The 16,136-nt window shown below is 31.3% G+C and overlaps 1 protein-coding gene across 1 annotated transcript in view; it reads left to right on the forward strand.

Annotated features, from left to right (window-relative positions):
- Positions 1 to 11,085, forward strand: part of LOC143253164 (V-type proton ATPase subunit S1-like) — a 42,616-nt gene extending 31,531 nt beyond the window's left edge. The window contains exons 7-9 of the mRNA XM_076506534.1: positions 2,790 to 2,840; positions 9,176 to 9,392; positions 10,132 to 11,085. Coding sequence (XP_076362649.1) covers positions 2,790 to 2,840; positions 9,176 to 9,392; positions 10,132 to 10,338 — 475 coding nt within the window. The 3' untranslated portion in view covers positions 10,339 to 11,085. The remainder of the gene's footprint in view (positions 1 to 2,789; positions 2,841 to 9,175; positions 9,393 to 10,131) is intronic.
- The last annotated feature ends 5,051 nt before the right edge of the window (positions 11,086 to 16,136 follow it).

The raw sequence follows: 16,136 nt of genomic DNA on the forward strand, positions 1-16,136 counted from the left end.
ACTGATTTGAGGCTTATCATTCCAAAGTTTAATTCTGGTAATAAATCACTGAACTGTATTATCAATGATGAGTATGCTATAAGAAATGTTATGAATAAGTAAATTCATTGTTTTGTACTATAGACCCAAAGGTGTGTTGTAACATTTTGGGAAACCACTTTGTAAACTATTCTTAGTTTTTAAATTAAAAATAAACATTTTCTACAAGGGTTTAAAATTGGTGGGGGAACCCTGGGCTCAAAGGGTTAAGTAGGCTCTCTTATACCTTTTATAAACAATAAATTTCAACTTAAATCCAAGTAGTTTTTTTTACCTATGTAATCACTTACCTTGGCAGACAAAGCTTTATATTTAAAGTTTATTTGTTCGTAGTTAAACATAAAGCTACACAATAGTTTATCTGTGTTGTGCTTACCACTAGTATTAAAACTCAATTTTTAATATTGCAAGTCTGCAGACTTACCTCTGAGCCAATATCATATTGTGGCTTTTGTTATTAAAAACTGAAATGAAATATCTGGGAGAATTTTGAACATCGTGGGATTTACATTTTGCAAGTTGAATGGGTTCTCAGTCATAAAGAAAAATGGGAACATAGCATATACAACTTGACCAAAATATTGAGATGGTGAAGCTATCCTATGGAGTTGCAAAAAGTATTTCATAAACAAAATTACCTATACTAAAGGTGACTTTTGCCTTTGGAGCACTAATTAGAGTTTATAGCCTAGCATGCTGTATGAATGTCAATAAAAAATCAACTGTGGGAACAGACAGGATATTTGGTTGATGGGGAATGAGAGGAGAGAGTGGGCAGTTGAGGGATGGGAAGTTCCCAGTATAGCACAACCCCACATTTTTGGACCCAGACTATTGCATTACAGTGGAATTTCACTGCATATCTTTGAATGTAGTAAGTACATCTTCACAAAAAAACATGATTTTTTAAAATAATTGTCTCATAATTTACAGATTCTTTACTGAGACTGGGTGGGTACAAGACAATTTAAGCTTAAGGAAAAAGACACATTGATTTTCATCTTACAGTCTTCATATTTTGTTTGTATAACCTCTTTTATATCCTAAATGAATATTAAAGGTTGTTTTTCAGTGCACTTGTATTTTATCTTTAAATTTCTACCCTAACGTTAACTATACATCAACTTGGTCAGTTTGTCTAACCATTATAATCACCACATAAAAAAAATTAATAATCTAAATTACACTTCTTTCTAGAATGACTGCACATTGCAGCAGACAAATAATATTTATTTTTACAACCTAAGCTAATAGACTTTTCCTTTCGTTTCATTCATTACAGATGCATTTAGATCATTTCAGAGTACACAGAAAACTATATTTTATGTGGACAGCTTTTTGAAAGTATGAACTTGTGATGTATGCATGCAATCATGATTAATTTGCTAATGTAATTATTTTTTATTTAAACTTTCTTATTTAACATAAGTTTCTGATTTTTACATTTTTGTTACTTTTAAAGCAATAGATAAAAGATGTACATAAAAAATTCAGAAATCTTATACTTAAGTTTGAAATATATTCTTTTTCAAGCTCTTGGATTCAGAAGTAGGAATTCTTCAATATTCATTATGCTTGCTATTTTATAATAATAGTGTTATCTCACAAACAATTTTTGTAATTCAAGTATTTAATTTGAAATATTGCTATTCACAAAAAGTAGAATGTCCTAAAACTATTTAACTGGGTTTCAAATTAAGCTATAACTATATTGAAATAATTCTTATAGCTGATCAAGCTGAGTTCCAGCAATAGCAAGCAAGTTAAACTGGCAAGAAAATTATCAAAATCTGTCTTTTGAACAATCCTAGCCTCTAAGCATTCAATAAGTTGGAATCTTTTCTTTTCAGTAGTAAATTCTAGAGATAATTAGTGAGATTTTTGAAATACAATTGTGTTGGGAGGAGAGTGGTCCATGGGTTTCACTTTATTGCTGGTATCTCAGCAAAGCAAGAACCTTAAAGGCTACACATTGACATTTTGGCTTGGGGATATTTATAAGAGTATAATTCATGGGAGACTTAAAAGATCAGAAAGGTGTAGAAAAAGAATCTAAGATGAATAATTTGGAGTAAAGTGTGATGTGACAGACAGGTGGAGAATGAGAATTTTTTAATGTTGAAATTAAAAAAATAAATCTTATGTAACATTAAAAGTTCAGTTGACTACGTTTTGATACCAACTTTGTTTACATAATATGATAATAAAGTAGTTTATATTTTCAATGTAATTCTAAGAAAGGTCATAATATGTACTTTGGGCTACTGGCAGTGAGAAGGTTAAAACTATTAAACAAGTATAATTTATTTATATATTTCTGTTTATCATGCAGAAAGCTCCATGTCTTTTTTTCTCACTTTTTTCTTCTAATTTATAAATTTGTTTCTTGTTATGCCTTCCAGTAGCACAGCAGTATGCCTACAGACATACAAATGCTACAATCCAGGTTTTGATACCTGTGCTGGGCAGAGCACAGAGAGCTTATTGTGTAGCTTTGTGCTTAACTTCAAACAAAGAAACGAAATTTTTTATAACTTGTGTCCTCTAATAGTTCAGCACTAAGTTTCAAAACTTGTAACACAAGACATTCCTGTTCAGTATACATGGCAAATTCAGTTGAGATAGCAGTTTAGCATCAGAAGTTTTATGTGTTATATATGTTTATTTTGTTGGCCATGTGAAGGCTAGGAAAATTCCTGAATAACTTGACATAATATATAATGTATTCTCAGTACTATTGTCTTTTACAGATTGATTATTGACTTCAAGCCAGAAGATAGTCTGTCAAAATTTGTTCTCGAGTAAGTATATGATAACTACTGCTGAACAATACTCGTCTTCTTTTTATCATACAGTTTTTCTTAAGTTTTATCTTACATTTGCTCTCAAGTAAGTGTGTAACTAACACTGTACAGTAATTTGTTTTTTATGTCAAATATTTCTTTGAGTAACTACACAGTACCTACTGATAAACACTTTGGTTCTGCTTATCTTGCATCAGCTCTTTTAGTATTTTCTTGTATTTGTTCTTGAGTAAACTTACAATAACTACTGCTAAGCAATACTTATGTTTTTATTGTATATTTGTTCTCAAATTAACTCTATCCCAATGGGCATCCTTTACTGTGCATCTCGGGAGATTTTGGTGATTTGCATTCAGAATTTTAGTAATCCACTTTTTATGCTTTACTGATTAGTGTAGCATAAACTCTTAGCTAATAATTCATATTTTAATAGTACATACATTTTAAATTCTTAATTCTACAAGACAGTATTAAAAGAAATCCTGAATTTCTCCTTGTGTGACACTTGCCACATTTTGTCCTGAGCATATTCTCTTTATCTTCCACCCCTCCAATAAGTAAGAAATTAAATATAAATTACTCACTATAAAATCATCATTGCTCAGACAAACCAAATTTTTATAGCTTTCAACTCGTTTTGGTTATAGAAAATGAAACCTTTCTTGCTACACCCACCTGTTACATCCTCTCTTTCGAGATTTTCCCTTGATATGATTTCCTAGACATGATGAGGGGATCTTCTTTGAAGATTTTGTATCTTCAGTTGATCTTCTATGGGATCTGAACATCTATCCATAGATTTGCTGTGTGTAGTGACTTGTGAATGGGGTCTTGGTGGTCCCAAAGCCCTGGAGTTGCTACAATATCCTTGTTTGGCATTGTAATGCATCCCCTCATTAAACCCTATGGTGAGTTGGGTCAGTGGGTATTGAGTCACTTTCATTTTCTATAGATCCCTCAAATTCATTTGAAGAAATAAGCAAAAACCACCTAATAGGTAAGTGACTGTACTTAGAAGACTCTGAACAATAGTCTCTACCCCATTCAGTACATTTACCTCATTTTTTCATCTTGCATTCTTTGCCTGACAAATCTTTAGGGCAAATCTCTCTTTTTTTTTTTCTCTCTTTTTCTTTACTCAATGTATTACAGGAGGGCTTTCTGTCTTTCCAAAGGTAGTTAAAAAGCTGTGTTCTGGGGAGATCTCATTAGAAACACCAACAATGAAACACAGCAAACTTCTAAGGTTACAGGTCACTGAGGATACTCCCCATACTACTTTGAATTCCTCCTGAGGAGTTATTTATGAGAGGGGTTTGAAGAACATCCCTAGTTTGAGATACTTGTTGGTTTCTCCAGCCAAGTTGACATATCTTCACTTGTAAAAAAGGAATTATGCTGCCTACCAGTGTTCCTGTATTGAGTTTTACAATGCCATATCTGTCTGTTTCTGTAATGCCAGGTTATCTTAACTTTATGGTACTGTCTTATTCCTAACCCCTAACCTTCACAGATGTTTCTACTGTCAGCAGTATAGGCATTCAAAGGCATCTTGTCATAGTTCTTTAATGTGTGCTTGTTGTGGTGTTAGACTATGAATTTTGGTGATTCTCTCACCTCTTACTTTCAGTCTTTGTCTAAGTGGGTGGAGGAGAAAGGTGCAACATCAACATACTGTCAACAACATTTCTTACCTTGAGGTTCAGAAGCTGTTGTCCACTATTCCACTTCACTGTATTACATTTCACTGCAACAGTAGGAGCACAGTGAGATCTTTCTGTGCCTCCATTTAAGTCTTTCTCATACCATATCACAGGTCTTTTGTCCTTCATGATTACATGAGTTATTAACAAGTCAATGTCTTCTGTTTCTGCCCCAACCATTGCTTTTAGTAATTGCTTGGGTCCATCTTCTTTAGCCTTGTGGTACAGGACCATTATTCAGTCACATTCTCACTCACTGGGTTCTCCATCCTGCAACAGAGATCTGCCTAATCAACACAGGCTACGTTCCATGGAGGATGACAAACCTTCTTCAACTTAAAAAAAAAATGGAGTGGTTGCACGAAGTGTTCTCCACCCAGTTCTCTTTCATCTGAATAAAAATGGTCACTTTAATACAGTGGAACTGTTGAAGTTTTCTTTCTAATTTGGATGACATTAAGACCTTAATTGATTCCTATCATCCCTTATGTCTCGCCTTACAGAAAACATTCCTGAGACTTGCTAATACTATAACTTTTTGGTGGTTTTCTGTATACTGAAAGAAGTTGTGTGATGGTCAAGTCCATGGAGGTGTTGCACTGCTAGTTGAGCAGCACATACGTCTACCTTGTCTGTATCACTCGGTACACCCTTGGGAGCTGTTGCCATCTGTGGGTCATACCATCACTGTTTGTTCTATCCACCTCTTTTGCAGATCAGCTTACAATTTTACAATCAGTCAGGCCTGATGTAAGTCAATTGCCATCTCCTTTTTCACCTTAGGAGACTTGAATGGACACAATCCCCTCTTGGGTGGTGCTGATATCAGTGGGAAGGGTCATTTTCTGGAACATATGCTCTCTCAACACAACCTTTTTCTCCTCAGTGCTGGTGCTTTTACCTTTCTTCATACACATAGTCAGTCTTTTACTGCTATCGATTTATTTGTTCCCCTTCACATTTTGTTTCTTTTTCCCTAGAGGGTTGACAGTGACCCATGTGGCAGTGATAATTTTCCCATTGTTTTGAGGAAGATTGGCCATGGTTGATGCCACCTGACTCAAGTATCACTGTGAATGTTAGAGCTGGTTGACTGGCTCTCATTTATCTCTATCAAAATGTGGTTCTGCTTATGTTAGCCTTCCATCTTTTAAAGACTGCATGGAAGCAGCAACTGATCGTACAGTTGAAGCAGCTGTTCATTTTATCCATTATACCTTAACATGTTTCCCAAAATATCCTCATTCATGGTGGTCTCCTGTCTGCCAGTAGATACAGAAGGCTGACAAATATGCCTGGGATACCATTTGCAGGCATTCCACTCTTTCCAACTACATTACTTTTCAGTGGGTCTGTGCCCATGCTTGGTAGGTCAGATGTTTGAATCTGAAAGAATCTTTGATAAAGTTCATAACCAGCATTTCTTTCACCATCATTTCCAAAGTCATCTGGGATAAGATTCGGTAGGTCAACAGGAAGTCTGTTATCCATCTGCTTTTATCTTGCTCTCCAATGTCCAGGAAATTGCTGATATACAGAGCATTACCAATACTCTCAGGTAGTCCTTTTCTTATCTCACTAATGTTTCTGTATATTTCCCTGTCTTATTGGCCATCAACTTTCTAGTAGAGTTATTGCCTCTTTCCTTTTGGGCTGGTTCTTTTTACGACTATAATCATTTTTTTATGCTGGTGGAACTTGAGCTTGCTTTTCTTCTGTCTGGCAGTACATTTGTTGGGACCAGTGACATTCATTATGAGATGCTGTTTCTGTTTTGTCTGTCTCCTGCCTCTCTTTCTCTTCTTGTGGTTGTTTTTACTGGATTTGGTAGGAGAATGTTTTTCTTAATACAGGGTGCAAGGCTCTGTTCTCTTTTCCAAAGCCTGGGAATGATCCTAAGATTTCTTCTAATTATTGTCCAGTTGCTTCGCTTAGCTATCTCTTATCCACCTAATGTAGGTTCCATCAATAGCACTCCACCTTGGACCACCCAATTCAACTTGAAACCTTGATGCAGTCTATGGATTTTTGCAAAATTTAATAGACTTTTAATAAACAATACAAATCTTTTGTACACAAAAAAATTAGATTTTTTTAATGAAGTATTTTTTACTCAAGATTTGTTTATGAGCATATTAAGTCTGTTTTGTTACTAGTCAGAGTGTGAAGTGATTTTCGTGTTATTATGAAAAACTATTTTTCAACTTGTAAATCTCAAATATCATTTGTGTAATTTCTAAAACCTCCTAAATACATTCCAAGTGTTTGTCTTTAGTAAAATTTTTATCTTATCTATTATTTTCTCTACCCTAATTATATGGAGTTTGTCAGTTTGACTCACCTTATAACCACCATCAAGAATTAGGAAAAGAATATAAATTGTTGTTTTTTTTGTTCTAGAATAGCTACAGTTTATAACATTAAAACACAAATGTTTAGTCTAAATAGCTTATATATTGTAACATTATACTTTTTTATGTATATATAATATTGACCTTTTCTAGTACACCTGGCTAACATTACAGAGATTATAATGACAAGGTACATGTGCACTCAACGTTACTATATCGAATAATATAAAATTGGCAAAGTAACCTGTCTTGGCTGTATTTTAGTGGACTAGTATTTTATAAGACACAGTCACAATTTGGTTATAATAAATTATATATGTGTATGCATTATTACTATTTACAAATTAGTTCCTAAATTTATTTCTCTTAAAACATAGAACAGTAAATATAGAAGTATGTCAAACAGTAGTATTCTAGTTACAGACTATGTAGTTATTTGCTTCTTGCCATAGGTTACCAAGCCTTATCGAATTTTACATGGGGAGTTATTTTAGGTTATTTATATATATACATACACTTTGAAATAACCAAAAATCAGATATTAGTGTTTCAGTATCATTGAATCACACTATAATTTATCAGATTTTGGAGCTTAGAAGCTAATACTTGCACAAAAACAAAAGTGAGAGATTAGAATTGTCAAAAGCTAAAGTAGTGTAAAAATTACTAATAAAATTCATTGTTACTACAATGTTTGTGCTTACATGTAAATGAAAAGTACTAAAAATTTCTGCTGCATAGTTTGGAAAAGTACTGAGTTGCAATCATTTCCTTTCTTTATAGCTTTGTAGTGCTATTTGACAAACCTTGGAAATTTTATGGTCTCTCCCACACACACAAACATTTAAAATGTTCTTGAATTTACAGAAAACTAAAAGTTTCACTATTAAAATGTAGAAATCCTCTGGTAAATGAAAGGTATCAAACTTGCTCTTTTCTCAGGTTGTAAATTTTAAAATGCTGTAGAACTGTTTTGACAAAAGATTAGAATTTAAACTATATATATTGATCAGAAAACTCCCAATTATATATTCAGCCAGTTTTAGCTTGTTTGATATTTATCATTATATTTCTTTTGATACCATTTTGTTAATTAAAGCAGTCACTACTTCTGGTCATAAAAACAAAAATCAAACTTGTGCCAATATTATTCTTGGTTAAGATCATCTGATTTTCAATAAATATATTTTATTCTCAATATTACATTAAGTTTCATGATATATTTTACATATGCATTACATCTAACTAAACTTCCTTTAAGAGTATTCCTTCAGCTTTCAAATATATGTAATTAACACATTGAAAATATCAGGAATCAAAAGAATCTACAAAAAGAAATCCTGAATCTCTGGGTTTTTTTTTTTAAAAGTGTTGTAAACTTTGCATTATTTTTGTTCACCTTCTGTGGAAGCTCTGAGGTGCTAATGTTGACAGACAAAAACCTCTTAGCAATGAAAGGAATGTTGAAGGAAGTTATATAAAAAACTTCCCAGATATGTTGTTTGATCCTAGAGTCATCTTTACACTGAGTCCTTTTGTTCACCCTTGTTAAAGCTATTGGTAGCTAATATACCATTAAACCACAGACTACTTTTATATCCACCTTAGTTTTTTATATTGACATAAATAGAATTAATCTTTCCATTTCAACTGTTTGTAGTTGTTGACTCTGTTTTCAAAACTTAGCTTTATCACTGATTCTTCAGACCACAGGCTGTAACATTAAAGAAAGTCAACCATAGGCTGCAGTAGTAAAACCACTAACAGAAAAAAAAAAAAATCAGGTGGAAAACCAGATTCAGTATTTATTTAGGGGATGATAGTTTCTTAGTAAATATTAATTATATTCTTTGATGCCTAGAAAAAATGGAGCTGTGCAGAAATTAAAATTATAACATTTTTCTCTGCTGTAACAGAATAAAATACTGTTTTTGTTCATTTAAATTATGCAATTTAATATGTAGATGTGCTCTTGAAACTTAATGGGGAAAATTGACTATAATATTGTTAACAATGTAAGTAGATAACAGCAAACTGACTGTTTTTAACTTCTAGTACTAATTTTTGTTTTTCTTTTTTTCAGTGGTATTAAATTTCACTTGTGAAGCCCATACTACAAGCCTTCAAAATGGCTTATATAATTTTTTTTTGTGAAATATTTTTTGATAGAAAAACTAACTTGCTGTTTTTACATATTTAAACATTAGTAAGTTGTATATATCCAGCTTTTTTATTTATCTTTAGAAACTTTGCAAGTTAAATGTTTTTTTTTTGACAGACTGAACTTCAGTAAGCCCCATGGATCCTGGTGGTTGGAAGAAGCTGTGATTACAGTTTCCAGTGATAAAATTAACCAAAATGAAACAGCTGTTACCTTAAGGACAGAAAGCATTGGAGGAGCAAGTGGTTTCTCTTATAGCTGTGGATCACTGTTATTACAGAATGCAAACTTATCTGATGAAGTGATTGTTCAGATAAAGTTCAATGTTTTTCAGGTGAGCTATTAGAAATGCCTATTTTAATATCAAGTCCTGTTCGTGATTATAAATATTTGGATAGACTACTATGTAACAACTAGTGTTGGGCAGACAGTCTTAGCATCCTAAAGTTAGAGAAGATTGGTAATTTACTTACTTTGCTTAAGTCTGTCTTTTACGCTTTTAGAATGTAGAATTACACAGAAAACTTTATAATTGGACTACACTTCCTGGTTAATTAAATTTTTTTTTACTGTTCCTATTTTCTCTGTATTCTGATAAAGAAAAAAATAAATTATATTTTGTAAGGCCATCAGCAACCTATATTTGAACAAACAAGTGTTTTATAAATGTCACTGTATAGCATCAAAAAAAGAAGTTAAAATGTTAAAAGTATTGTTTATGATCTTAACTAGCAAGCTGTTTGATGTTTCATAAATATATTAATATTATTATAACAATTAATGAAAATGCTAAATGTAGAAGTGTTTCATAATGTGTTTGTCCTTTTGCATCTACAAAATCTACTTTAAACACTAATAGTTACATAAATTCCTTTTTTATAAACTCAAATTCAGTGTATTGTAAGAGGTAAAAATTGTTTTAATATTCACTGAAAATAATGATAATCATCTCCATTTGAATGTGTGTAGTAAGATTGAATTAATATCATTAAATGATTGTTTGAGTTTTGGCCTTGCTATTACGGTGAATTTGTATCATTGTTTATTTGGTTGACAAGGAATCTTTCTTTCAGGTTCAGGTGTTTGATGTTCAGGGTGTCTTTTCAGACAGTTTTGATTGTACAACTTTTTTTACTATTCCAACGTGGATGGGAATATTGGTGGTACTAATCTTCTCAATCATCCTTGCTTGTGGAATTCAGTTACTATTTGGAATACATACAATGGATAGGTTTGATGATCCAAAGGGTAAACCTATTATGGTACCAACAACAGAGTGATGCAAGTTTCATAAGAATAGTTTTAGTTGTTATGATTTCATTAATTTATTGTTCTGTAATAGTATAGCAGTACTGATCAACTTATGCTATAAGAAAAATGGTAACTATTCTAGCAATATGTTTACTGTAATGTAGGAATCTTAGCACTAGTTCCAAGATGCTTGTCATCCTACTGCAATGTGAAAACTATAGCATAAGGAATTTTTTTTAAGTTTCTCTCATTGATTTAAAGTATATGTATATAATCAGTTTGATGTTTTTTGTTAAGCATTTAGTCTAATTAATCCACTCATATCTTTGTTTCAGGAATTTATGAGGAAAATCTACAGAAATACATTTACAATCATACAATTAAATATAGTTTAGTTTGATTACCTACTCCTTGATTGTGCTAAATCTATCTGTATACATATTTGAATAAAACTATGAGTTTTAAGTGAAAGTAGTTTATACACTTAAATATGTTTCTTGATCAAGAAAAACAAGGTTTTGAGCATGTTATTGCTGGTGAAGTGTTGCTGTATAGAAAACCATCTTATTGTGTTTGAGTTCTGTAATATGGAAGCCTAGAATCATTTAGAAAAATCTGTGTTAGATAGAATTGCACTTATGAAATGTGTTTCCAACTAGGTGTTTCTTGTAAAGTTGTAGTATTTTCACTTTAAACATCTTGTATAAGTATGTTTGAAAAATTAAATTTAAGTGTAAGTTCATTAATTGTGAACAATAAATATATTAAAATATTGACTATTCTGTGTAAATTTTATAAAAGAAAAATTAGTAGTTGTAGAGTGCTTCAAGCATAGTCTTGTACTCAAGTGTAGTTACAACCTTCATAAAAATTTTAAAGCCAGCTTGAATGGGAAGAAATGTTATTAGTTATCAGCTATTATATGCATTCAGTTAATATGTATTTTACTTAATTACACTATTATAAGCTGTTTGTTTTCTACAACTGTAACAGTAATGTTGAATCTGTTTGGATTTGTTACAGACCAAGAAAACTGGTTAAATTGATGTAAAACTCCACAGTGATATAGAGGTTTCAACTATTAATCAAATTATAATTATGGGGGATTTCAATTTAAAGTATATTGGCTGAAAATTTTTAAAAGTCAAACCATTGGGGATACAGCTTTTTAGAAGTTCAACAAGGATTGCTTCACTAATTACCCAGGTATCTATAAGGAACAATAATATTTTCATTTATTGTTCACTTCTAAAACAGCTATAGTTATTTTGCTGCATATGGAGATAAGGAACAATTATATTTTCATTTATTGTTCACTTCTAAAACAGCTATAGTTATTTTGGTGCATATGGAGATAAGGAACAATTATATTTTCATTTATTGTTCACTTCTAAAACAGCTATAGTTATTTTGGTGCACATGGAGATAAGGAACAATAATATTTTCATTTATTGTTCACTTCTAAAACAGCTATAGTTATTTTGCTGCATATGGATTTAAGGAATAATTATATTTTCATTATCATTTTGCTACGATAATGATAACACTTGGAAGGGATGAGACAAGAATTAGCTATTGTGAATAGTGTAACTGAATAAATTGGTAAATGTGGAAAAATGAAGAAGAAAAAGAGGAGGGGAGGCTGGAAGTACAAGAAAAATTAAAGCATGATAAACATAAGTTTAAATTCATTAAAATTAATAGCAAGAATTTCTTTAAATACATTAAGGTTAAGCAAAATGTTAGGATGGAAATAGTGTCTTCTAGGGATGATTCTGGAAGACTAATATCTTTGAAGTACTTGGGTTATTAAATTCTTTTTCTTCAATTTTTAAAGCAACGTTCATCTTGAGAATAACTGCTACATGGAAATGAGATTGAACATGATAATCAAATTCATTCTGAACTTTTAAAAGAAAAAATTGGTAAGTTTAAAGAATGATAAAGCTTCTGAGCCAAATACTATTTACCCAAGGGTTTTAAAGGAAGTTAATGATTGGATATGTGAGTCATTCACTACAGTTTGTTTTAATAGTGAGCAGATGCCAGAAGATTGAAAGTTGATTAATTTTACTTTTTTTTCTTTCTTCAAAGCATCTGTTCAATATTGACCCACTAATTATAAGCCCAACATCAGTGTTTGGAAAGGTTTTTGAAAGTCCAAAAAATATTCTCTACAAAATCATAAAACAGTTTAAATTTTGTTGGATAGTCAGTATGGTTTCACTGTGGGAAAATTTTGCCTTACTAATTTTTTGATATTCTTTGGAAATGTTAGAAGCATAGATTTTGTTGCTTTCAGAAAGCATTTGATAAGGTGCCATTGCTTGCTGGAAACTTAGTTTTGTAAGTATGCAGATAGATTGGCTCATATGATAGAAAACTGGTTGGAAGAAAGAAATTCATAGGGTTTTTATAAAGGGAGTTCAACCAAGCTGGATTCATGTCACAAGTGAGGTACCTTGGGGTTCAGTTTTAGGACCATTGCTACTTTTTTAAACTACATAAATGATGTAGATGAAAAAATGGTCAATAAATTATTAAAATTGGCTAGCAATATTGAAATTTTAGATACTGGTGCATTATAGAAGAATTTATATTTATTGAATTGGGTGAATAAATGTAAGGGAATGCATATGGGATATCATAGTTTGAATTAAGAGTATAATTTTGATGTAAATAATCTTACCAGTGCTATGGAAAAACAGATCTTGGTGTTCTGGTTGATCAATCTCTTAAATCACCAAAGCAATGTATTGTAATTTTTAATTGAAATAATCTTGATAGTGATTTTCATATTCTGGTTATACAGTCTCTTAAGCCATCTAAGAAATGTCAGTGGTTATACTACAGAAATATTGAATACAAGTCTAAAGAATTTACCTCATCAGACCACATGTGGAGCACTGTGTTGTGTCTTAGGCATTTACCTTGGAAAGGGTTACTAGGAGGACCAGGGATTGCAATATAGATATTTAAGATTGTAAAAGGAACTGATAGTGTTGTTCCATGACATTTAATGGTGAGAATAAAGGCCACAAGTATAAAGTTTAGTAGGATAGGAGTCATCTTTAGCTAAAACAACTTTATTTTTCTAATGGGGTTGGGTACCTTTTAGATGTGATAGATGCAGTTCATTTAAACCAAGACTTGATAAATATTTGAATAAAAAGGGCTAACTTCAAAAGTGTGACTTATTTCAGCATATAACAGTGGATGGGACTTCCAAAATGAACTAAAACATCTGCTGTTGTCCTTAAATTATATGTATGGATATTTGCTGTGACCTAAATGTTTTAAAATTAATTACATAGAATTTACAGGGAAATTGTGTTAACCTCACCTTAATGTTCTTTAGCTCCAGTAAATTCAGTATAATATAAATAGTACTACTCTTTCACATTTTTTGTGCAATATCAATAATAATTTAAAAACATGAAAAAGCAGAAGATAAATATTTGATACAGGAACCCTTGACTTAGCAAGATTTTTATTGGTGAAATAGGTTATGATAAATACATGCACTATGAGAGGTGATGGTTTGAAATGGCCATAAAAAGCAACATCCATAATTAACAATAATAAATTTATGAAAATCATAAAACAAGCCTTTCTGCATGTAATAAATTTAGTTAGAATAAGAAAAATAAACTCTACTAAAATATAAAGTAATACTGTAGTCACATTTCATTGATCAGTGAAGTTACAACTGAGATGGAATGTTGAAAAATAGTTTAGTGTAAAGAGAAAATCCTTAAAAGCACATTTTGTTTATTGGTTCTATTACAGTGACGAAAGATTTTTCGAAAGTTTGTTCTTCTCTTTATTAGGCAGTTGGCAAATTTCAGAACAAACTGCACTGTCATTAACTGTCTTGTGCTGAAAAAGTAACTAAGCAGTTGCTGACAGATACTAAATAGTCTAATATGCAAGTGATAAAATGAAGCAGAGCAAAAGATTTTTCTCTCTACAGATGTCTTCACAAAAAATAGTTGCAAGTATAAACAGTATTCATTTCTGTTTTGACTGAAGTATTTTTTTTCTTCTAATTATATATGCATATTTTAGCAATAATTATAACCCCATTAAGTAATACAACTGGTGCAGTTTATCAACCTGATTTTGTTCTAGTCTCTTCAAAAATATCTCAAAATAATTTAGATTTTATTCAACAATTGAACCTTTTTTGTAAAGTTCCAGCAGCAAATACTATCCCTAAAAAAATGTAAATTTCATTTTTCATAGCTGTCCAAAGCAATCTTTTGAAAACAAATATATTTTTACTTTAAAATTATTCTCATGTAATTGAAAAAGTTTAATCTCAGATAAATTATTTTTTTTAATAATGTAATGTAAGGGTTGAATCACATATTGGTTACTGTCACATGCTTTCTTAGTGCAGAGTTACACAATGGGCTATCTTTACTTAGTGATATGGTTCTCTGTTAGGGACTGATACACTAGAAGACATTTTCAATTATTTGCCAATTCTAAACCTGATAGCTGTCTAAAGATGTTTTAAATACAAAATAAACAAAGAAACTATTCAACTATGTGCTATATCTGAAAGTAGTTGTCCAAATATATGTTCTTGACAATATACAAAACAGTTTGAACTAGTTTACATAAAGCTTATTTAACGCTCAAGTACACGGAGGGTTCTTAACCACAAAATAAACTATCAAAAACAGTTTAAACCACATTCTACACACGAATCTTTGAATCTGGTTTGTTTCATAGGTGCTGATTTCTTAAAGGTTTTCAGATATGTTTTAACAAAGTAAATCCAGGAACACATTTCTAATTACGAGTCCTGAGTCTGCTACTTTGTTTACACTCAGCTGTCTTTCATAATAATAAAAAAACTAACACAAACAATAAACTCAAAAATACAGTTTCAACTAGATAAAATATCTGAACTTGTTTCCTCAATCACTCAGATGTTGTCACAAAAATGAGTTATATTGGCCTCCACCATGAAGGTGAAACATGCTAGTTCAGTCTAATTTTCTTCACTGCCACAATATACTACAGTCAATGTATACACTTGATCTTAATTTTCTATCAAAGACTGTTTTAAATAATAAATTAAGGACAACTTAATCATGAAACAATTTTACTTCAATAATCCTTTTATTGAGGGGGAGGACATTAATGGCATAGAGATATGTTTATGATTTCTATGCAGAAATAAAAGCACCAAACCCTAGTCATAGTTTCCAACCTAGTTTCAATTTTGGGAATATTATCTAACAAGAACAAAGGCTCCACTATACTTCCTTGCAGATTCTTACATACTTGCTTTGAAAACATGACAATAATGACTAGCACATGACCACTTTTTAACTTTTACAAAACTAACCTTTTTCTCTTTTATATATAATACAAAATTAACTGTGACTATATAATCCTTCAGTTTGCAGTATTTCCCCCCTCACAGTGATATAATGTAGAAGCAGTTTCTCCTTGGTGGATAATCCATCAACACTTCCTGACAAAAGAAACTGCTAAAATATATTGCTGGTAATCCACAGGCAATGTACGTAGCATGTTTTATCTTATGGACTAACATATGAAAACCTCATAGGTTTTGATTTCACACCTTTATAAATTTTAAATGAATACAAATTTGAACAATATATAATACACAAAGCTATACGTAAAACACAGAACTTTGGTCAACAACAGTGACTGAATTTCATTGCTATATTATTGTTGAGCTTCCAAGGCCTACTTTGAAACTACTGATAAGGCTAAATACAGAAAAACTGAATGAATTAGAATTTTTTCTGTAATTACCAAAACAATTTCAAAATCTCTGAACTGT

This window comes from Tachypleus tridentatus, chromosome 6 (genome assembly GCF_004210375.1).
Source record: "Tachypleus tridentatus isolate NWPU-2018 chromosome 6, ASM421037v1, whole genome shotgun sequence".
NCBI lineage: Eukaryota > Metazoa > Arthropoda > Merostomata > Xiphosura > Limulidae > Tachypleus > Tachypleus tridentatus.